This window comes from Amblyraja radiata, chromosome 3 (assembly GCF_010909765.2).
Source record: "Amblyraja radiata isolate CabotCenter1 chromosome 3, sAmbRad1.1.pri, whole genome shotgun sequence".
NCBI classification, from domain to species: domain Eukaryota; kingdom Metazoa; phylum Chordata; class Chondrichthyes; order Rajiformes; family Rajidae; genus Amblyraja; species Amblyraja radiata.
The window spans coordinates 129,519,574-129,543,463 of record NC_045958.1 but is presented as its reverse complement, the minus strand read 5'-3'; the positions used below and the strand labels follow the sequence as shown (position 1 = coordinate 129,543,463).

The 23,890-nt window shown below is 48.8% G+C and overlaps 1 protein-coding gene across 1 annotated transcript in view; it reads right to left on the bottom strand.

Annotated features, from left to right (window-relative positions):
• Positions 1-23,890, bottom strand: part of tenm3 (teneurin transmembrane protein 3) — a 702,745-nt gene that overhangs the window by 66,492 nt on the left and 612,363 nt on the right. The window contains 3 exon segments of the mRNA XM_033018762.1: positions 5,477-5,738; positions 9,288-9,407; positions 15,413-15,629. Of these exon segments, the coding sequence (XP_032874653.1) occupies positions 5,477-5,738; positions 9,288-9,407; positions 15,413-15,629 (599 nt within the window).

The window sequence follows — 23,890 nt, the reverse complement described above, 5'->3', positions numbered from 1 at the left end:
CCATGATCACATTGAATGGCGGTGCTGGCTCGAAGGGCCGAATGGCCTACTTCTGCTCCTGTTGTCTATTGTGCAGGTTGTAATGCGCACACACCGGCACAAACTGTTCAATAAATTACTGGACATGAACATTGACCCATGCATCTGTCACTGGATTCACAGCTTTCTCTGGAACAGGCAACAGAGGGTGAGGATCAACAATAACACATCCTCCCCTCTGTTCCTCAGTACAGGCACACCCCAAGGCTGTGTTCTCTCACCCTGGCTATTCTCCCTTTACACAAACCAGCTCACATCCCACCACAGCTCCGTCAACCTGTACAAGTACACGGACGACTCAACCATCATAGGATTCATCACCAACAACCAAGAAACTGAATACCGCGCACAGGTCAACCAAGCAGTGACCTGGTGCACAGACCATGATCTCTTACTCAACTCATCAAAAACAAAATAACTCATCATTGACCCAAGACGCCAGCCATCCCCCAAAACTCCTGTGCTCATTAAAGGTGAATCCATCTCCATCACTGACACATTCAAACTCCTTGGAACCCACATCAGCAACAACCTCAAATGGAGGACAAACGCAGACCACATCTATGGAAAAGCCCAGCAAAGACTTTTCCATCTCCGACAGCTCAGGAAGTTCAGAGTAAGGTCTCATCTCATGCTCCGCTTCTATACAGCCATCATCGAAAGCATCCTCACTTCATCCATCACAGTCTGGTTCGGCAGTCTCGACTCACTCTCCCGGAAGAAATTACAGCGCATCATCAACAGAGCATCCAAAATTATTGGCTTACCCCTACCATCCCTTGAATCACTTTACCACAAACGGACACTTCACAAAGCCCGCAAGATCATCTCTGACCCCACTCACCCTGCACACTATGCCTTTCAGCTACTGCCCTCTGGGAGGCGTTACAGGACAATTGCCTCCAAAACAAACCGCTTCAAAAACAGTTTCATTCCCACTGCAATTAACATTTTAAACTCTGTACGGTGAGGAAATACGAATAAGCACGGCCCTTATGTATCATGTAATGTGTCTGCCTGTATGTATATCTATGTTATATGTTTAATGTTTGATGAAATGTTGGAACCTGTACCGAGCTGTACTGATAACAAATTCCACCAGCCTGGCTGTGTGGTCATTAAAATACAATACAAACAATACAATCATTGTTACAGCAAATTGGATCTACTGTCAACTAAGTCAGATTGTTCAGTTTAGTTTACTGTCACGTGTACCGAGGTACAGTGAAAAGCATTTCTTGCGTGCTAACCAGTCAGCGGAAAGACAATACATGATTACAATCGAGCCGTCCAGTGTACAGATACATGATAAGGGAATAACGTTTAGGGCAATATTAAAGGGCCTGTCCCACCAGCATGCGACTCCATGCGGCAAGCGCGACCAAACCAGAAGCTGGGGCCGCGCGGAGGTCGAGTGAGTGACATGAAGTTCGAGCGAAGTTCGCGGGAAGTTCGCGCGTGATGTACGGCGTCGAGACTGCGCACGGCGTCGAGGCGGTTGCGGGCCGGAAGGCCGTTGCCGCGCGGAATCTTTGATCACGGTTAGTTTATCGGAGCCCCGCGCGATGTCGGGACCAGCTCCCCACAACTCCATACGGCTCCGGCGATCGAAGTGGGACCGGCCCCGCGAGGACGTACAGCTCAAGTGACCAAGTTAGGTCGCGCTTGCCGCATGCAGGCGCATGCTGGTGGGACCGGCCCTTTAGGTTGCGCTTGCCGCATGGAGTCGCATGCTCGTGGGACAGGCCCTTAAGTTCAGTAAAGTCTGTTTATCGATAGTCCGAGGGTCTCCAATGAGGTAGATAGTAGCTCAGGACTGCTCTCTGGTTGTTGGTGGGATGGTTCAGTTGCCTGATAACAGACTTGTGGATCATTTTATTCTGTAATCAAGATCTAGTTTGTTACCTAATTAAGTCTTTCTGCAACCTCCATTCTGTAATCAATACCTCGTTTTACTATTAATCAGGTTTCTGTGTAATCCTGTCAGTGGAGAATATACAAGCTGTTCTAAAGCCATGCTCAGGAGATCAGCTTTGTAGACAATAGACAATAGGTGCAGGAGGAGGCCATTCGGCCCTTCGAGCCAGCACCGCCATTCAATGTGATCATGGCTGATCATCCCCAATCAGTACCCCGTACCTGCCTTCTCCCCATATCCCCTGACTCCACTATCTTTAAGAGCCCTATCTAGCTCTCTCTTGAAAGTATCCAGAGAACCTGCCTCCACCACCCTCTGAGGCAGAGAATTCCACAGACTCATTACTCTCTGTGTGAAAAAGTGTTTCCTCGTCTCCGTTCTAAATGGCTTACCCCTTATTCTTAAACTGTGGCCCCTGGTTCTGGACTCCCCCAACATCGGGAACATGTTTCCTGCCTCTAGCGTGTCCAAACCCTTAATAATCTGATATGTTTCAATAAGATCGCCTCTCATCCTTCTAAACTCTAGAGTGTACAAGCCCAGCTGCTCCATTCTCTCAGCATATGACAGTCCCGCCATCCCGGGAATTAACCTTGTGAACCTACGCTGCACTCCCTCAATAGCAAGAATGTCCTTCCTCATATTAGGGGACCAAAACTGCACACAATTAGTTTGAACACCAGCTCTTCCACTTGCTCCTACAAGACTTCATTTACAACTGGAGCGAAGACAGTGACAATACCAACAACCGCAAGGGAGACGTTTAAGTGAAAAAATAATCATTCATTTGATTTCTCCTGGGCGGGCATTAACTACACATCATTAGACGGTGCAGATGGGGCCACGAAGATGGAATGGGAAATATGATTGGATGGCTCGACACAGGACCACCAAGTTTACAGCATTACAGACCCCAGTTGTGTGATTGTATGCCTAGTAATCAAAATATGTTATAACGGCAAAGTAAGGTGATGATTCTTCTCGGTGGAAGATGAATGTGAAGCATTATGGAGCAGACGGATTTGGCCAGATTATCCACTGTTCCACTGGGTCACCGCTTGCAGAGTGGTGAGAGCAGGGATAACAGTCATAGAGTGATACAGCGTGGAAACAGGCCCTTCGGCCCAACTTGCCCACACTGCCCAACATGCCAGTGAGCTGCAGGGAGAGGTTGAGCAGGCTGGGACTCTATTCCTTGGAGCGCAGGAGGATGAGAGGGGCGATCTTATAGAGGTGTATAAAATAATGAGAGGAAAAGACATGTTGGGCAAGATGGGCCAAAGGGCTATATGACTATGACCAACATGCTCCATTTACACTAGTCCCACCTGCCCGTCTTATCCATGTACCTGTCTAACTGTTTCTTACACAGGATAGTCCCAGCCTCAACTACCTCCTCCGGCAGCTCGTTCCATACACCCACCACCCTCTGTGTGAAAAGGTTACCCTTCAGATTCCTATTAAATCTTTTCCCCCTTCACCTTAAACCTATGTCCCCTGGTTCTCGATTCTCCTACTCTGGGCAAACGATTCTGTGCATTCATCCTATCAATCCCCTCATGATCTTACACACTATAAGATCAACCCCTCAGCCTCCTGCTCTCCATAGAATGAAGTCCTCGACAATTAAACACTTGACTCTTCAAGTACCCCCTGCATTCCCTCTCTCTCCATCCCTCCCCCACCCAAGTCGTTGTACCACCTTCAAAGTCGTCTTGTTGAGTCTCATTGTCAGTAACTCATTTTCACCCAGCCCACAGCTAACAATGTCCTGTTTCCTTTATCATCATTACTTGTTTGCATATCTTTCATTCATTTGTTCCACATCTCTCCACATCACCGTCTATATCTCTCGTTTCCCTCTCCCCTGACTCTCAGTCTGAAGAAGGGTCTCGACCCGATACGTCACCCATTCCTTCTCTCCGGAGATGCTGCCTGACCCGCTGTGTTACTCCTGCCTTTTGTGTCTATCTTTCAATGCGACACTTTCAAGAGAGAGCTAGATAGGGCTCTTAAAGATAGTGGAGTCAGGGGATATGGGGAGAAGGCAGGAACGGGGCACTGATTGTGGATGATCAGCCATGATCACATTGAATGGCGGTGCTGGCTCTAAGGGCCAAATGGCCTCCTCCTGCACCTATTGTCTATTGTCTATTGTCTTTGGTTTAAACCAGCATCTGCAGTTCCTTCCTGCACATTCTTGTAATGTATGGAATGGCTCTTGCCTTTTTAATTTTTACAAATTAATGAATTATTCCCTTCACATACCCGTCTTGAGGTTTGGTTAGTATGTACTAGCTACACATTTTACAAGATTGTGGGCCATTAAAGGATTCATCACGTTTCGGGTTGCACGGTGGCGCAGCGGTAGAGTTGCTGCCTCACAGCGCCGGGTTCCATCCCGACTACGGGTGCTGACTGTGCGGAGTTTGCACGTTCTCCCCGTGACCTGCCTGGGTTTTCTCCCAGATCTTCGGTTTCCTCCCACACTCCAAAGACGTGCAGGTTTGTAGGTTAATTGGCTTGTTGTAAATGTAAAAATTGTCCCTAGTGTGGGGGAATTAGGAGAGGGCACCAGTAAATGGGTATTAGGGGAGGGCACCAGTAAATGGGTATTAGGAGGGCACCTGTAAATAGACAATAGACAATAGGTGCAGGAGTAGGCCATTCAGCCCTTCGAGTCAGCACCGCTATTCAATGTGATCATGGCTGATCATCCCCAATCAGTACCCCGTTCCTGCCTTCTCCCCATATCCCCTGACTCCAGAGAACCTGCCTCCACCGCCCTCTGAGAGAGAATTCCACAGACTCACCACTCTCTGTGAGAAAAAGTGTTTCCTCGTCTCCGTTCTAAATGGCTTACTCCTTATTCTCAAACTGTGGCCCCTGGTTCTGAACTCCCCCAACATCGGGAACATGTCTCCTGCCTCCAGCATGTCCAAACCCTTAACAATCTTATATGTTTCAATGAAATCCCCTCCTTCGAAACTCCAGTGTACAAGCCCAGCTGCTCCATTCTCTCAGCATATGACAGTCCCGCCATCCCGGGAATTAACCTTGTAAATCTACGCTGCACTCCCTCAATAGCAAGAATGTCCTTCCTCAAATTAGGGGACCAAAACTGCACACAATACTCCAGGTGTGGTCTCACTAGGGCTCTGTACAACTGGGTATTAGGGGAGGGCACCAGTAAATGGGGTATTAGGGGAGGGCACTGATTGGAATGTAGTTGTCCCCAGTTCCCCACTATCCTACTATTTACACATTAAACCAGGGACAATTTATAATTTTACTGAACCAATCGCCTACAACGTCTTTGGAGTGTGGGAGGAAACCGGAGCACCTGGAGAAAACCCACTCGGTCACAGGGAGAACGTGCAAACTCCACACAGATAGCACCCGTAGTCAGGGTGGAACCCGCGTCTCTGGCGTTGTGCACCGTGTCCGTTTTTGGGCCGTTTTGTCATTGTTTCACAATACCTGCTGCAAGCGGGGAGAGGCGGCAAGAGTCCACCTTACCTGTGTCTCCGGAATGATGGGACTCTCGGAGGAAGAGGTTCGGAAGAAGGTGGAGAGAGGGGAGGCCAGGATGTCGGGGTTGGGCCGCACAAAGCCACTCAGGTCGCAGCTGGGAATCTCGTTCTCCTCCTTCTTCATGATCATGGTGTCCATCACGTAGAAGACGTTCCACGGGATCCACACCGTGTGGTGGCGGGTGATGAAGGGCAGCCGCTCAAAACACAGCGTGAGCGAGGCTCCGCCATTAGCCAGCAGGTCAAACCTGGCAAACACAGGTACAGCAGGCAGGTGACTACACCTGGCAAACACAGGTACAGCAGACAGGTGACTACACCTGGCAAACACAGGTACAGCAGGCAGGTGACTACACCTGGCAAACACAGATACAGCAGAGAGACGTCTACACCTGGCAAACACAGGTACAGCAGGCAGGTGACTACACCTGGCAAACACAGGTACAGCAGAGAGACGTCTACACCTGGCAAACACAGGTACAGCAGGCAGGTGACTACACCTGGCAAACACAGGTACAGCAGGCAGGTGGCTACACCTGGCAAACACAGGTACAGCAGAGAGACGTCTACACCTGGCAAACACAGGTACAGCAGGCAGGTGACTACACCTGGCAAACACAGGTACAGCAGAGAGACGTCTACACCTGGCAAACACAGGTACAGCAGGCAGGTGACTACACCTGGCAAACACAGGTACAGCAGGCAGGTGGCTACACCTGGCAAACACAGGTACAGCAGAGAGACGTCTACACCTGGCAAACACAGGTACAGCAGGCAGGTGACTACACCTGGCAAACACAGGTACAGCAGGCAGGTGACTACACCTGGCAAACACAGGTACAGCAGGCAGGTGACTACACCTGGCAAACACAGGTACAGCAGGCAGGTGACTACACCTGGCAAACACAGGTACAGCAGGCAGGTGACTACACCTGGCAAACACAGGTACAGCAGGCAGGTGACTACACCTGGCAAACACAGGTACAGCAGGCAGGTGACTTGGAAACATAGAAACATAGAAAATAGGTGCAGGAGTAGGCCATTCGGTCCTTCGAGCCTGCACCGCCATTCAATATGATCATGGCTGATCATCCAACTCAGTATCCTGTACCTGCCTTCTCTCCATACCCCCTGATCCCCTTAGCCACAAGGGCCACATCTAACTCCCTCTTAAATATAGCCAATGAACTGGCCTCAACTACCTTCTGTGGCAGAGAGTTCCAGAGATTCACCACTCTCTGTGTGAAAAATGTTTTCCTCATCTCGGTCCTAAAGGATTTCCCCTTTATCCTTAAACTGTGACCCCTTGTCCTGGACTTCCCCAACATCGGGAACAATCTTCCTGCATCTAGCCTGTCCAACCCCTTAAGAATTTTGTAAGTTTCTATAAGATCCCCTCTCAATCTTCTAAATTCTAGAGAGTACAAGCCGAGTCTATCCAGTCTTTTTTCATATGGAAGTCCTGACATCCCAGGACTACGGGTGCTATCTCTGGAACTCTCTGCTACAGTGACTACACCTGGCAAACACAGGTACAGCAGAGAGACGTCTACACCTGGCAAACACAGGTACAGCAGGCAGGTGACTACACCTGGCAAACACAGGTACAGCAGGCAGGTGACTACACCTGGCAAACACAGGTACAGCAGAGAGACGTCTACACCTGGCAAACACAGGTACAGCAGGCAGGTGACTACACCTGGCAAACACAGGTACAGCAGAGAGACGTCTACACCTGGCAAACACAGGTACAGCAGGCAGGTGACTACACCTGGCAAACACAGGTACAGCAGGCAGGTGACTACACCTGGCAAACACAGGTACAGCAGAGAGACGAATACATCTAGCAACCACAAATACAGCATCCTATATCTATACACTGTGGACGGCTCGATTGTAAGGCGGAGATAGATAGATTTTTGATTAGAACGTTATGGGGTTATGGGGAGAAGGCAGGAGAATGGGGTTCGGAGGGAGAGATAGATCAGCAATGATTGAATGGCGGAGTAGACTTGATGGGCCGAATGGCCTATTTCTTCTACTATCAATACCTTATGACCTAATGATTCTTGGATTAGAAGGTGTTAGAGAGGGTTGGTGCCTGGATTATGGATTTACCTTCTGAACCTTCTGAATGTTGTAGTCGGCAGGGCAGTACTCTGCATATGGCCAACTTGGACAGTTACATTTTTTTTATCAAGCCAATTAACTTACAAACCTGTACGTCTATGGAGTGTGGGAGGAAACCGAAGACCTCGGAGAAAACCCATGCAGATCACGGGGAGAATGTACAAACTCCGTATAGACAGCACCCGTAGTCGGGATCGAACACGGGTCTCGGGCGCTGCATTTTGCTGTAAGGCCGCAACTCTACCGCTGCGCCACTGGATTTAAAGAGGGTTTACCAGAATGATCCTTGGATTAGAAGTGTAGGAGAGGTTTACCAGAATGACCCGGGGATTAATGGTGTAGAGAGAAGGTTTACTAGAATGGTGCCTGGATTAGAAGTGTGGAGAGGGTTTACCTGCATGGTCCTTGGACATGGAGTGGAGAGAGGACTTCGGAGAACGGTGCCTGGATTATGGACTGAGAGACGGTTTTACCAGAATGACCCTTGGATTAAGACTACATAGGAGGTTTACCAGAGTGATCCATGGGTGACCATGGTGTATGGGACCTGACACCATCCCCGTACATCGGCGGGACCAAGCGCAGGCTCGGCCATCGTTTCGCTGAACACCTCCGCTCATTCCGTCTTAACCTACTTGATCTACCGGTGGCTCAGCACTTCAACTCCCCCTCCCAGTCCCACACTGACCTTTCTGTCCTGGGCCTCCTGCACTGTCAGAGTCACTGTTATTTGGTGTATGTGACCAAATAAATTTTTGAACTTTGAACTTTGAGGCCCAGCACAAATTGGAGCAACAGCACCTCATATTTCGCTTGTAGATAAAAATGTCCGCAAAACTCAGCGGGTGAGGCAGCATCCATGGAGCGAAGGAAATAGGCGACGTTTCAGGTTGAGACCCTTCATCTTGGGTTCGCTTGGGTAGTTTTCACCCTAGTGGTACGAACATTGACTTCTCTAACTTCAGATAGCCCTTGCTTTCCCTCTCTCTCCAACCCCTCCCCCTTCCCCGTTGACCACTACTCCCACTGTCTCCGCCTACATTCTATCTCTGACCCGCCCCCTCCCATGACATCAGTCCGAAGAAGGGCCTCGCCCCGACCCGACCCGAAGGATGAGAGGGCATCTCATTGAAACCTATAAGATTGTTAAGGGCTTGGACACGCTAGAGGGAGGAAACATGTTCCCGATGTTGGGGGAGTCCAGAACCAGGGGCCACAGTTTAAGAATAAGGAGTAAGCCATTTAGAACGGAGGCGAAGAAACACTTTTTCTCACAGAGAGTGGTGAGCCTGTGGAATTCTCTGTTTCAGAGGGCGGTGGAGGCGGGTTCTCTGGATGCTTTCAAGAGAGAGCTAGATAGGGCTCTTAAAAATAGCGGAGTCAGGGGATATGGGGAGAAGGCAGGAACGGGGTACTGATTGTGGATGATCAGCCATGATCACATTGAATGGCGGTGCTGGCTCGAAGGGCCAAATGGCCTACTCCTGCACCTATTGTCTATTGTCTATTGTCGCCCATTCCTTCTCTCCAGAGACGCTGCCTGACCCGGGTGAGTTACTCCAGCGTTTTGCGTCTACCTTTGCTTTAAACCAGCACCTGCAGTTCTTTCTCACACACCCTGGTACAGGATGGACAAGACCGTTTTATCGCCACTTGCTGAGACTCACATTCCGTCATGGCGGGTGATAGTATAGCCGTACTGCGGGTAGTGCAGGAACGAAACGTTAACTCCAATCAGGGGAGTCCCATCCGCCGTCAGGACCTGTCCTCTGATCACGGAGCTCAGGCTGTGGGGGGTCGGGGGGGGGGGGGGGGGGGGGGGGGGGGGGGGGGGGGGAAAGGAGAAGAGAAACAACAAAAACATCAATCAGACATCTATTCAACAAACTGTTTGTTAATGACAGTGTGGGAAGGAACTGCAGATGTTACTTCTATTGTGTCTCCATGTCACCGACTATGTAGACAATAGACAATAGGTGCAGGAGTAGGCCATTCGGCCCTTCGAGCTAGCACAGCTATTCAATGTGATCATGGCTGATCATCCCCAATCAGTACCCCGTTCCTGCCTTCTCCCCTTATCAAGAGAGAGCTAGATAGGGCTCTTAAAGATAGCGGAGTCGGGGGATATGGGGAGAAGGCAGGAACGGGGTACTGATTGGGGATGATCAGCCATGATCACATTGAATGGCGGTGCTGGCTCGAAGGGCCGAATGGCCTCCTCCTGCACCTATTGTCTATTATCCCCTGACTCCGCTATATTTAAGAGCCCTATCTAGCTCTCTCATGAAAGTATCCAGAGAACCGGCCTCCTCCGCCCTCTGAGGCAGAGAAATCCACACTCACAACTCCCTGTGTGAAAAAGTTTCCTCAACTCTGTTCTAAATGGCTTACCCCTTATTCCTAAACTGTGTGTGGCCCCTGGTTCTGGACACCCCCAACATCGGGAACATGTTTCCTGCCTCTAGTGTGTACAAACCCTTAATAATCTTATATGTTTCAATAAGATCACCTCTCATCCTTCTAAACTCCAGAGTGTACAAGCCCAGCCGCTCCATTCTCTCAGCATATGACAGTCCTGCCATCCCAGGAATTAACCTTGTAAACCTACGCTGCACTCCCTCAATAGCAAGAATGTCCTTCCTCAAATTAGGGGACCAAAACTGCTGATTCTATTGTCTCTCTATATCGCTGTCTATATCTCTAATTTCTCTCTCCTGACACTCATTCTGAAGACCGGTCACCCATTCCATCTCTCCAGAGATGCTGCCTGTCCCCGCTGAGTTGCTCCAGAGTTTTGTGTGGAGAAACTGTTTGTGAATATTGATTTCTCGACTTTCAAGTAACCCCTTGCATTCCCCCTCTCTACTCCAACTCTAAGTCGTCTGACCATTTTCACCGTCTGACCTGCTTAGTTTCACTGTTGGTGTGTAGGATCGTGTTAAGGGCCTGTCCCATTACGCGATTTTTTCGGCGACTTGCTGGCACCCGTCAGAGTCGCAGCAGGTCGCCGAAAATTTTCAACATGTCGAAAATCCAGCGGCGACCAGAAAAAGGTACAACTCTTTGGGCGATTACTCACGACCATACAGGTTTCACCTCGCGATATGCACACATACTGAATAAATAAAGTGTAATAATAATAATAATAGTCTGTTGTAGTTCAGAGCTTATTTGTTGTTGTGTTTAATAGCCTGATGGCTGTGGGGAAGTAGCTGTTCCTGAACCTGGACGTTGCAGTCTTCAGGCTCCTGTACCTTCTCCCCGATGGCAGTGTGTGGCCTGGATGGTGTGGGTCTTTCGATAGTTCCTGCCTCAACTACCTCCTCTGGCAGCCCGTTCCTTACACCCACCACCCTCTGTGTGGACAAGATACCCCTCAGATTCCTATTAAATCTTTCCTCCTTCACCTTAAACCCATGTCCTCTGATCCCCGATCCCCCTACTCTGGGCAAGAAACTCTGTGTGTCCACCCAATCTATTCCTACAGAGCCCTAGTGAGACCACACCTGGAGTATTGTGTGCAGTTTTGTTCCCCTAATTTGAGGAAGGACATTCTTGCTATTGAGGGAGTCCAGCGTAGGTTTACAAGGTTAATTCCCGGGATGGCGGGACTGTCATATGCTGAGAGAATGGAGCAGCTGGGCTTGTACACTCTGGAGTTTAGAAGGATGAGGGGTATTCTCATTGAAACATATAAAATTGTTAAGGGCTTGGTCACACTAGAGGCAGGAAACATGTTCCCGATGTTGGGGGAGTCCAGAACCAGGGGCCACACACAGTTTAAGAATAAGGAGATGAGGAAACACTTTTTCTCACAGAGAGTGGTGAGTCCGTGGAATTCTCTGCCTCAGAGGGCGGTGGAGGCAGGTTCTCTGGATACTTTCAAGAGAGAGCTAGATAGGGCTCTTAAAAATAGCGGAGTCAGGGGATATGGGGAGAAGGCAGGAACAGGGTACTGATTGTGGATGATCAGCCATGATCATATTGAATGGCGGTGCTGGCTCGATGGGCCTAATGGCCTACTCCTGCACCTATTGTCTATTGTCTATTGTCCTTGCTTGCGTTTATACACTTTGTGTCTTTTTTTCTGGTAAACCAGCATCTGCAGTTCCTTGTGCCTTAATTAATTGGACGGCCATTGACAGGAAGAGTACAATATTCTGGTGGCCGCACATTGGGAGCATCTTCATGCTTCCATTCCCGTTTTATTTACAGATCATTACAAATTCATAAAAAGCTAATTAAATAATTTGTGCACCACTATGCAACCAATTAGGGTCTGTATTAACATCATTTATCAGCCTGATTTGGAGTTCTTGACAGGCTCCTAAAGGGTTATCCATTTAGTCTGAACCAGGGGATCCTGGTGGATAATAAGTAGAGCACACAGAGTCCACAGTTGGAAACATGAAGACACCAAGGCTTTCTCACGCAAGGCACTTGAACAATACTTGAGTCAGCGTATTCAGATCAGGCTCCTAGTCATGGAGTTATTATTCAGTGTGGTAAACAGGCCCTTCAGCCCAACTTGCCCACACCGACCAACATGTCCCATCTACACTAGTCCCACCTGCCTGCGTTTGACCCGTATCCCTCCAAACCTGTCCCACCCATCTTTCTTAAACATTGGGATAGTCCCAGCCTCAATTACCTCCTCTGGCATACAGCTCGTTCCATACACCCACCACCCTTTGTGTGAAAAGGTCACAGCACCTCTCAGATTCCCTTCACCTTGAACCTATGTCCTCTGGTGTTTTTAATTCCCCTACTCTGGGCAAGAGACTCTGTGCGTCTACCCGATCTATTCCTCTCATGATTTTGTACACCTCTATAAGATCACCCCTCATCCTCCTGCTCTCCAAGGAATAGTGTCCCAGCCTGCTCAACCTCTCCCTGTAGCTCAGGCCCTCTAGACATGGCAACATCATGAATCTGCTTTTCACCCTTTCCAGATTAACATCATCTTTCCTATAACATGGTGCCGAAACTGAACACAGGATCCCTGGTTCTATAAGGCAGCAACTCTACCGCTACGCCACTGTAGTCACAAGATATAGTCTGTATACAGTTGTGAGGTGTTCCTCTTCTTATCGAGTCTACACACACACAAGATTAGAAGTTGTTCAGCCAGAGGTGAACGCACGTCTCGGCATCTGCACACAACGGTGTCTGTCTTGTCGCTGCTTGTGCTTCTTGTGCGTGGTGGTGGAAAGATTGGTGGAAACAGGGGCCGCCACGCCAACGCTCTCTCCTTGACCCCAGTGTGGGGTGTTAAGCGTTACAGTTCCCAGATAACACAGAGGTGCAGCGGGTAGAGCTGCTGCCTCACAGCGCCAGAGACCCGGGTTCCATCCTGACTACGGCTGCTGTCTGCGCGGAGTTTGCACGTTCTCCCCGTGACCTGCGTGGGTTTTCCCCGGGTGCGTCCGGTTTCCTCCCGCACCCCAAAGGCGTGCAGATGTGTTCGGTACTAATTATAAAATTGTCCCTAACGTGTGTAGGATAGTGTTAGTGTACGGGGTGGTCGCTGGTCGGCACGGACCTGGTGGGCCGAAGGGCCTGTTTCCGTGCTGTATCTCTAAAGAGTAGAAGTCTAACTTCATTTCACTGATATGCTGAACCTAAACAGCTGCGATGCTGACAAACAGCCTTTGTAAATCTGCAGTCTAACATGTTTTTTTCCCGTAAAATGTTTGCTGAGATTTCCTCCACATAATCAATTATTTAAAGACATCTCGATGTGACCACACAGAAATCTCTCTCTCTCTCTGTCTCTCTCTCTCTGTCTCTCTCTCTCTGTCTCTCTCTCTCTCTCTCTCTCTCTCTCTGTCTCTCTCTCTCTCTCTCTCTCTGTCTCTCTCCGCACCTATCCGGGAAATTAAACATCATTTCCATCAAAATGGATGTGCATTCAGGCAGGTAATTAGTTTAATTTAGATTGGTTTAGAGATACAGCGCGGAAACAGGCCCTTTCGGCCCACCGGGTCCGCGCCGACCAGCGATCCCCCGCACATTAACACTATCCTATATCCACTAGGGACAGCTTTTACATTTACACCAAGCCAATTAACCTACAAACCCACACGCCTTTGGAGAGTGGGAGGAAACCGAAGATTTCGGAGAAAATCCCACGCAGGTCACGGGGAGAACGTGCAAACTCCGTACAGACAACACCCGTAGTCGGGATTGAACCCGGGTCTCTGGCGCTGTGAGGCAGCAACTCTACCGCTGCCCCACCGTGACTCCCCCTAAATTCACTGCAGCCCAGTTAAGGACTACTTGTGGGTAAACAATGTATTATTTAACAAGACAGGGGTGGCACAGTGGCGCAGCGGTAGAGTTGCTGCCTCACAGCGCCAGAGACCTGGGTTCGATCCTGACTACGGGTGCTGTCTGTACGGAGTTTGCACGTTCACCCTGTGACCGTGCAGGGTTTTTTGGGTTCCCCCGTTTCCTCCCGCACTCCAAGGATGTGCAGGTTTGCAGCTTAATCGACTGGTAACATTGTAAATTATCCCTAGTGTGTAGGATAGTGCTGGTGTACGGAGATCGATGGTCGGTGTGGACTCTGTGACATATCTCTGAATCAAACTAAAACAAGAAGGGTCTTGAACTGAAATTCCTTTCTTCAGAGATGCTGCCTGACCCACTGAGTTAATCCATCTTTTTGTGTCTGCCTTCCCTTCTAAACCAATCACATTCACAAGTTCTACAAGCGGAATTAGGCCATTCGGCCCATCAAGTCTACTCCACCATTCAATCATGGCTGATCTACCTTTCCCTCTCAACCCCATTCTCCTGCCTTCCCCTCATAACCCCTGACACACCCGTACTCATCAAGAAGCTGTCAATCTCCACTTTTAAAATACCCATTGACTTGGTCTCGAGTCATAGATTGATACAATATGGAAGCAGGGCCTTCAGCCCAACTTGCCCACACCCACCAACATGGCCCATCTACACTAGTCCCACCTACCTGTGTTTGGTCCACAATTCTCTAAACCTTGTACCTGTCTAAATGTTTCTTAAACGTTGGGATAGTCCCAGCCTCAACTACCTCCTCCGACAGCTCGTTCCATACACCCACCACCCTTTGCATGAAAAAGTTACCCCTCAGATTCCTATAAAATCTTTCCCCCCCCCTCACCTTAAACCTTGTCTTGTTATAAGTCTTGTAATAGATTCTAGACAAGAGGCTCTGTGCATCTACCCGATCTATTCCTCTCATGATTTTATACACTATAAAATCACCCATCGTTCTCCTGCGCACCATGGAATAGTCCCAGCCTGCTCAACCTCTCCCTATGTCTCTGGGATGTCAGGACTTTCATATGAAGAAAGACTGGATAGACAGCTTGTACTCGCTAGAATTTAGAAGATTGAGGGGGGATCTTATAGAAACTTACAAAATTCTTAAGGGGTTGGACAGGCTAGATGCAGGAAGATTGTTCCCGATGTTGGGGAAGTCCAGAACTAGGGGTCACAGTTTAAGGATAGAGGGGAAATCTTTTAGGACCGAGATGAGGAAAACATTTTTCACACAGAGAGTGGTGAATCTGTGGAATTCTCTGCCATAGAAGGTAGTTGAGGCCAGTTCATTGGCTATATTTAAGAGGGAGTTAGATGTGGCCCTTGTGGCTAAAGGGATCAGGGGGTATGGAGAGAAGGCAGGTACAGGATACTGAGTTGGATGATCAGCCATGATCATATTGAATGGCTGTGCAGGCTCGAAGGGCCGAATGGCCTACTCCTGCACCTATTGTTCATTGGACTCAGCGTGTGAGGGACTGACCTGCTGTTGAAAGGGTTTTCCCCCGGCAGGATGTGGCTACTCTCGGGCTCAATGAGAAACTTGATGCGGTCGTGGAAGGACCTGGCGGCTTGCTGGGGCGGTTGCTGCTGGCTCTGGCCGATGATGTCCAGCGGGTCGGGCGAGCCTTGGCAGTAGGGCTGGTTCTGGCAGGCGTTGTGCAAGCAGCAGTCTGGGTCCATGCAGTCGACCAGTCCATCTGCGGAGCAAGAGGAGAAAACACGTCACCACTTCTCACAGACTCCGAAGCAGCGTAAGGTGGCGCAGCGGGTAGAGCTGCTGCCTGACTGTGCCAGAGGCCCCGGCTCGATCCTGAGTACACTTAAGAATAAGGAGTAAGCCATTTAGAATGGAGACGACGATTTGGACACGCTAGAGGCAGGAAACATGTTCCCGATGTTGGGGGTGTCCAGAACCAGGGGCCACAGTTTAAGAATAAGGAGTAAGCCATTTAGAACGGAGACGAGGAAACACTTTTTCTCACAGAGAATGGTGAGTCTGTGGAATTCTCTGCCTCAGAGGGCGATGGAGGCCGGTTCTCTGGATGCTTTCAAGAGAGAGCTAGATAGTGCTCTTAAAGATAGCGGAGTCAGGGGATATGGGGAGGAGCGGGTCAGGCAGCATCTCTGGAGAAAAGGTCTGAAGTAGGGTCTCAACCAGAAATGTCACATATTCCTTTTCTCCAGAGATGCTGCCTGACCAGTTGAGTTACTCCAGGATTGAATGGCGGTGCTGGCTCGAAGGGCCGAATGGCCGATTGTCTATTGTCTATCCTGAGATGCTGCCCGTCCCGCTGAGTTACTCCAGGTTTTTGTGTCTATCACATCGGAACAAACCAGCATCTGCAGTCCCTTCCTACACAAACCGTGCCATTCGACGTTGCATGTGTTTGTTCGTCTGCGGAATAATGACAGGGCCCAGCGTCGAGAGAGTTAAGAGCTCATTTTTCCAGTATTGCATCCCACACAAATCTTTCCCTCAGGAAATATCGAAGGCAAATAAAGGAAGAGGCTCCCACCAATTCACTCATTCATCTTTGTTAGTTTATTTATATGTAGAGCAAGCGTACTTCTGGAGCAGAAGCTGCGGGTCGTAAAACTGCGAGAGATTGGCACACACGGAGCTAATCAGTTGGAAATGCACTCTTGCAGCCTCCTTGGAAAACATCAATCACAGGCAGGAATCTGATTTTCAGTCGCTGAGAAGGAGCTGGTTTTCTCCGCGGTCTTTGTCAAACCTCGTGCACAAGTGAGTGACGGATGACTGCGGGATTGTTATTTCCCCCCCCACCCGATTTGCGACATTATCCGTCATTATTCGGCGCACTTGCACAGCCTGTGACTTGGAAGCACAGATATTTAGTTCGGACGAAAAATGCGGGAGAAACGCAGGCGAGGTAGACAACAAAGACTGGAGAAACTCCAGCATGAAACTATGGGCGAGTCCAGAACCAGGGGCCGCAGTTTAAGAATAAGGGGTAAGCCATTTAGAACGGAGACGAGGAAACACTTTTTCTCACAGAGAGTGGTGAGTGTGGAATTCTCTGCCTCAGGTGGAGGCCTCACCCGCTGAGTTTCTCCAGCATTTGTTGTCTACCTTCGATTTTTCCAGCCATCTGCGGTTCTTTCGTAGATATTTAGTTTAGTTTAGTTTGGAGATACAGCGCGGAAACAGGCCGTCCGACCCACAGGGTCCGCGCCAACCAGCGATCACCCCGTACACTAGCACTATCCTACGCACGCACTAGGGACAATTTACATTCATACCAAGCCAATTAACCTACAAACCTGCACGTCTTTGCAGCGTAGGAGGGAACCGTAGATCTCAGACCTTCAGATCACGGGGAGAGCGCGCAAACTCTGCACACACAAAGATCAAACCCGGCTCTCTGGCGCTCTGAGTCTATGGCCACAGTTTAAGAATAAGGAGTAAGCCATTTTGAACGGAGACGAGGAAACACTTTTTCTCACAGAGAGTGGTGAGTCTGTGGAATTCTCTGCCTCAGAGGGCGGTGGAGGCCGTTTCTCTGGATACTTTCAAGAGAGAGTTAGATAGGGCTCTTAAAAATAGCGGAGTCAGGGGATATGTGGAGAAGGCAGGAACGGGGTACTGATTGTGGATGATCAGCCATGATCACATTGAATGGCGGTGCTGGCTCGAAGGGCCGAATGGCCTACTCCTGCACCTATTGTCTATTGTCTATTGACTCCACCGTGACGCCCAGCATTTTGTGTCCATCCTTGCAAACACCACCAGCGAACATCTCAAAGGCAGGAATGTGCTGTTACATCACCAGATGCAGCAAGCGTGGCCTGTAACCTTGAAATCCACCAGCCTGTCCCAAAAGGGACTACATTCGGGACATGGCTGCTTGATTCCCTGTTCAATGTCACCAGCGGCCCCAGAAGTGGGAGGCTGGCGGAGATGTTATATTTTGAAATTAAAAAAAAAAAAAAAATGTTGAACTCAATCGGACTAGACAGGAAGGAGCAGACTGGCACCGACTAGTTTCCAGTCTCAGTGTGTTGACATGAGTCCCGTGTAGAAGGAACGGCAGATGCTGTATTACACCGAATAAACACACAGAGTGCTGGAGTAACTCAGCGGGTCAGGCAGCATCTCTGGAGGGAAGGAACACCTGACGTTTCGGGTCGAGACCTGTCTTCAGACTGAGAGTCAGGGGAGAGGGAGATGCAGAGATATGGAAGGGTAAGGCATGAAAACGAGAGAACAAAGGGGGAGAAATATCATGAAGATTATTGTTAGCTCGGGGAAGGTGACAACGAGCTGCACAATCAGCAACATTTAATCAGGAGGACAGTCAAACTAGTTGGAGAACTAGGATGGGGGAGGAATGGAGAGAGAGGGAGAGCAAGGGTTACTTGAAGTTAGAGTCAATATTCATACCACTGGGGTGTAAGCTGCCCAAGCAGAATATGAGGTGCTGCTCCTCCAATTTGCGCTGGGTCTCGCTTTCAACGAATTTCAGTCTGAAGAAGGGTCTCGGCCCGAAACGTCACCCATTCCTTCTCTCCACAAGTGCTGCCTCACCCGCTGAGTTACTCCAGGAATTTTGTGGCTATCGTTGATACCCAGTGGATCAGGATGCATAGGCATGTAGAGCCACATCTCGTGTGCTATTTTTTTCATGTAACTGAAATATATATTTTCCCAATCGTTGTGAAGCTTAAAGGGCGGCATAGTGGCTTGAGCGGTTTTGTTGTCTACTTATGTAAAACGGCATCTGCAGGCCGAAAGGGCCTGTTCCATCGCTGCATCTGTAAACTACACTAAACTAAACTAATCTCGCCGTTCAGAAAAGTCGAGTCCTTCATCACAGCCGAACATCAGAGGCTGTAGACGTTTACCTTGATCAGAAACCATCTATGTTTGACTCCTGTGGATATTTGTCGGTCTGATGCAATGTAAAAGGTAAATAATTGATGAACCTTGTTCCCATGTGGAACTTCAGAGAGATGGTGAAGCTCGAACTAGGGTCGACAGACTGAGAGACGGCGGGGATGGAGGGTCTTGATAGCGGGGGGGTTTGGATCACCCACACAATGTTATACAACTACTCTGTGGCTCCAAGCCCTATGTTTATTCTCAGATCCCAGATGCAGTAGCAAATGGCATTTTGTCAAAGTCCAAGAAAGAACTGCAGATGCTGGAAAATCGAAGGTGGACAAAAATGCTGGAGAAACTCAGCGGGTGAGGCAGCATCTATGGAGCGAAGGAATAGGTGATGTTTTGGGTTGAGACCCTTCTTCAGATGTCTGCTCCACACTTCACAAGTGATTACGTTTCCAAAAGTCCCCGATCAGCTAGCACAGTGTACAGTTGCTCCCCGATTAACGATGCAACATTTCGACTTTACGATCGGCAAACGCAGCGATTACATCCATCGATTGGTCGAGGAGCAGCTGTAGTGATACAGTGTGGAAACAGGCCCTTCAGCCCAACTTGCCCACACCGGCCAACATGTCCCATCTACACTAGTCCCACCTGCCTGCATGGCGATAATCTCTGCTTCAACTACCTCATTTCATTTGGGACAGGCAGCATCTCTGGAGAGGAGGAATGGGTGACGTTTCGGGTCGAGACCCTATAATGGGCCTCTCCCACTTAGGCGACTCTTTAGGCGACTGCCAGGGACTAGTTTTAATGGAATTTACCTACAACACCTGGCGACAACCTACTACAACCTGCGTCAGCAAAAAATTGTCACCACAGTTGCGAACATTTTTCAACATGTTGAAACTTTTGTGGCAGTCGCTTGTAGTCGACAAAAATAGCCTAAGTGGGACAGGGCCATTAGAGTTGCTGCCACACAGCGCCGGAGACACGGGTTTGATCCTGACTACGGGGGCTGTCTGTACGGAGTTTGTTCGTTCTCCCCGTGATCGCGTGGGTTTTCTCTGACATCTTCGGTTTCCCCCCCACACTCCAAAGACGTGCGGGTTTGTAGGCTAATTGGCTTGGCGTAAATTGTAAATTGTCCCTAGTGTGTGTAGGATAATGTTAGTGTACGGGGATCGTTGGTCGGTGCGGACTCGGTGAGCCGAGTGAGGGAGGAAACCGAAGATCATGGAGAAAACCCCACGCAGGTCACGGGGAGAACGTACAAACTCCATACAGACAGCACCCGTAGTTGGGATTGAACCTGGGTCTCCGGCGCTGTGAGGCACCAACTCTACCGCTATGTTGGTCGGCATAGGCAATTAGGTCAAAGGTCCTGTCTCCACACTGTATGACCCTGTGACTCCAATCTAATAAGCTTCGGAAAAGGGTTCACTGAGGTGATGGGGACTCAGTTACAGCGAAACAGGACTGACTTCAACCCACTTACACCTAACATATGAATTGCTAAACAGGATATTAATTGCAAAAACAGGAAGGCAGATTACTATCTAAATGGCGTGGTTGGGAAAAGGGGAAGTACAACGGGATCTGGGGGTCCTTGTACACCAGTCTATGAAAGTAAGCAAAGGTACACAAAATTGCTGGGGAAACTCAGCGGGTGCAGCAGCATCTATGGAGCGAAGGAAATAGGCGACGTTTCGGGCCGAAACCCTTCTTCAGACTATGAAAGTAAGCATGCAGGTACAGCAGGCAGTGAAGAAAGCGAATGGCATGTTGGCCTTTATAACAAGAGGAATCGAGTATAGGAGCAAAGAGGTCCTTCTGCAGTTGTACAGAGCCCTAGTGAGACCACACCTGGAGTATTGTGTGCAATTTTGGTCCCCTAATTTGTGGAAGGACATTCTTGCTATTGAGGGAATGCAGCATAGGTTCACAAGGTTAATTCCTGGGATGGCGGGACTGTCATATGCTGAGAGAATGGAGCAGCTGGACTTGTACACTCTGGAGTTTAGAAGGATGAGAGGATATCTCATTGAAACATATAAGATTGTTAAGGGCTTGGACACGCTAGAGGCAGGAAACATGTTCCCAATGTTGGGGGAGTCCAGAACCAGGGGCCACAGTTTAAGAATAAGGGGTAAGCCATTTAGAACGGAGACGAGGAAACACTTTTTCTCACAGATAGTGGTGAGTCTGTGGATTTTTCTCTGCCTCAGAGGGCTGTGGAGGCAGGTTCTCCGGATGCTTTCAAGAGAGAGCTAGATAGGGCTCTTAAAAACAGGGGAGTCAGGGGATATGGGGAGAAGGCAGGAACGGGGTACTGATTGGGGATGATCAACCAAGATCACATTGAATGGCGGTGCTGGCTCGAAGGGCCAAATGGCCTCCTCCTGCACCTATTGTCTATTGTCTATTATCATGAGGGGAATAGATCGGGTAGATGCACAGAGTCTCTTGCCCAGAGTAGGGGAATCAATAGGACCAGAGGACATAGGCTCAAGGTGAAGGGGAAAAGATTTAATAGGAATCCGAGGGGTAAACATTTCGCACAAAGGGTGGTGGGTGTATGGAACGAGCTGCCGGAGGAGGTAGTTGAGGCTGGGACTATCCCAACAATTAAGAAACAGTTAGACTGGTACATGGATAGGACAGGTTTGGAGGGATATGGACCAAATGCAGGCAGGTGGGACTAATTTAGATGGGATATGTTGGCTGGTGTTGGCAAGTTGGGCCGAAGGGCCTGTTTCCACACTGTAAAGGGCCTGTCACACTTGGCGATTTTTTCGGCGACGGGCCGCATCATTGACTGACGTATCAGGTGACCGAAATATACGCGGCGGTGACGACGTTTTGACGCACGGTGTTATTTCAAGCGTCGCAACATTTTTTTTTCGCCGCTGGATTTTGAAATGTTCAAAATCTTTTGGCGACACTGATATGACGCCGGCAGTCGCCGAAACAATCACCAAGTGGGACAGACCCTTATCACTCTATGACTAAAATCTGGTAAAATTGTAGTCCTGTAGGTCTGTGTCCAAGATGGCTGCCGTGAAGAGAGAGTGGACGCTGGCGCGCTTTGGCTGCCGCTGCTCTCTCTTCACACTGTGTTTTTGATTTTCTGTTTTTGGATTGAATTCTGTTTTTAATTTGTGTCTCTGTGATGTCTTTATTACTTGTTATATTCCGATTATATGTTTTTATTCCGATTACTATGTAAGGTGTCATTGAGATGTCTGAAAGGCGCCCATTAAATAAAATGTATTATTATTATTATTATTATTATTATTATTAAAATCTAATTTATAAGCTTAGGATAAGGGATGTTCCAGGAGCTTGAAATCTGGAACATCCAGGTTCAGGAACAGCCTCGTCCTCACAGCCATCAAACCCACCATGAAACAAGCTCTGAATAATAACAGCCTATTACTACTATTGTACTATATCTGTTTATTTATTGTGTATATATATTTATATATGGTCTATGCTATATAGATACGCTGAATTTTTATCTGTTTAAGAAGGAGGAACTGCAGCAGATGCTGGAAAATCAAAGGTAGACAAAAATGCTGGAGAAACTCAGCGGGTGAGGCAGCATCTATGGAGCGAAGCATAGATACTGCCTCACCCGCTGAGTTTCTCCAGCATTTTTGTCTACCTTCTGAACTTTTATCTCCTGTTCTGTATTATGTTTACATATTCTGTTGTGCTGCAGCAAGCAAGAATTTCATTGTCTTATCTGGGACACATGATAATAAAACTCTCTTGACTCTTGACTTCATTGAGGTGATGTGGACTCAGCTGCAGCGAAACAGGATGGACACAGAAACATAGAAAATAGGTGCAGGAGGAGGCCATTCGGCCCTTCGAGCCAGCACCGCCATTCATTGGGATCATGGCTGATCATCCCCAATCAATAACCCGTGCCTGCCTTCTCCCCATATCCCTTGATTTCACTAGCCCCTAGAGCTCTATCTAACGTTCAAGAAGGAACTGCAGATGCTGGAGAATCGAAGGTAGACAAAATTGCTGGAGAAACTCAGCGGGTGCGGCAGCATCTATGGAGCGAAGGAAATAGGCAACATTTCGGGCCGAAACCCTTCTTCAGACTCTAACTCTCTTAAATCCATCCAGTGACTTGGCCTCCACTGCCCTCTGTGGCAGGGAATTCCACAAATTCACAACTCTCTGGGTGAAAAAGTTTTTTCTCACTTCAGTCTTAAAAGGCCTCCCCTTTATTCTAAGACTGTGGCCCCCTGGTTCTAGACTCGCCCAACATTGGGAACATTTTTCCTGCATCTAGCTTGTCCAGTCCTTTTATAATTTTATACGTTTCTATAAGATCCCTCCTCATCCTTCTAAACTCCAGTGAATACAAGCCTAGTCTTTTCAATCTTTCCTCACATGACAGTCCCGCCATCCCCATCCCGATCAATAACTTAAGCCCACTCTCGCCTAAGGTTAACAGTGGCATTAATCGCTACACTCCAAGTCTAACTCTGACCCGCTGCTAAAGGGGTGGATTGAGAGTTTGTAACGGTAAACAAACCTCAACCTATCTCCTTGTTAAAGTGCACATGTTAGTGACATATTTAGCAGCCAGCACCATTACATGTGGGCAGCAGTGATGAATGATAATTGTGCCGGCTGGTTGTGAAGAGCTCAATTAACATGCAATACATTTATCATTCCCCTCATCGCCGTTACAGGCAATGGATTGGGAAGTCCGGATCGCCAAGCCGACGGACACGCTGTTCATCTGATTCTCATTAGTGCAACACTATTAACCTACTTTGCGAGGCGTTGGATTTGGATCTGCGGAGTCAGATTGCTGTTCCGCTCAATTTGAAAGGCAACGCTTGTCGGCCTCTCCAACGGGAAGCTGGCTTACTCGATTTAAACGGAGTGCAAGCCAGGGACTTGCACGCGCCTGCACAGAAGTGGGAGAAACACCTGTGATTGAGTTAAGGGCCTGTCCCACGGGCGTCACGAGAAGATTTTGTACATCCCAAAATCCTGTGGCGCCGTGCGCGACCGCGTGTCACTACCCACGTGCGCATCACGAAGCGCGCATCATGGGTCGTGATGTCTAAATGATGT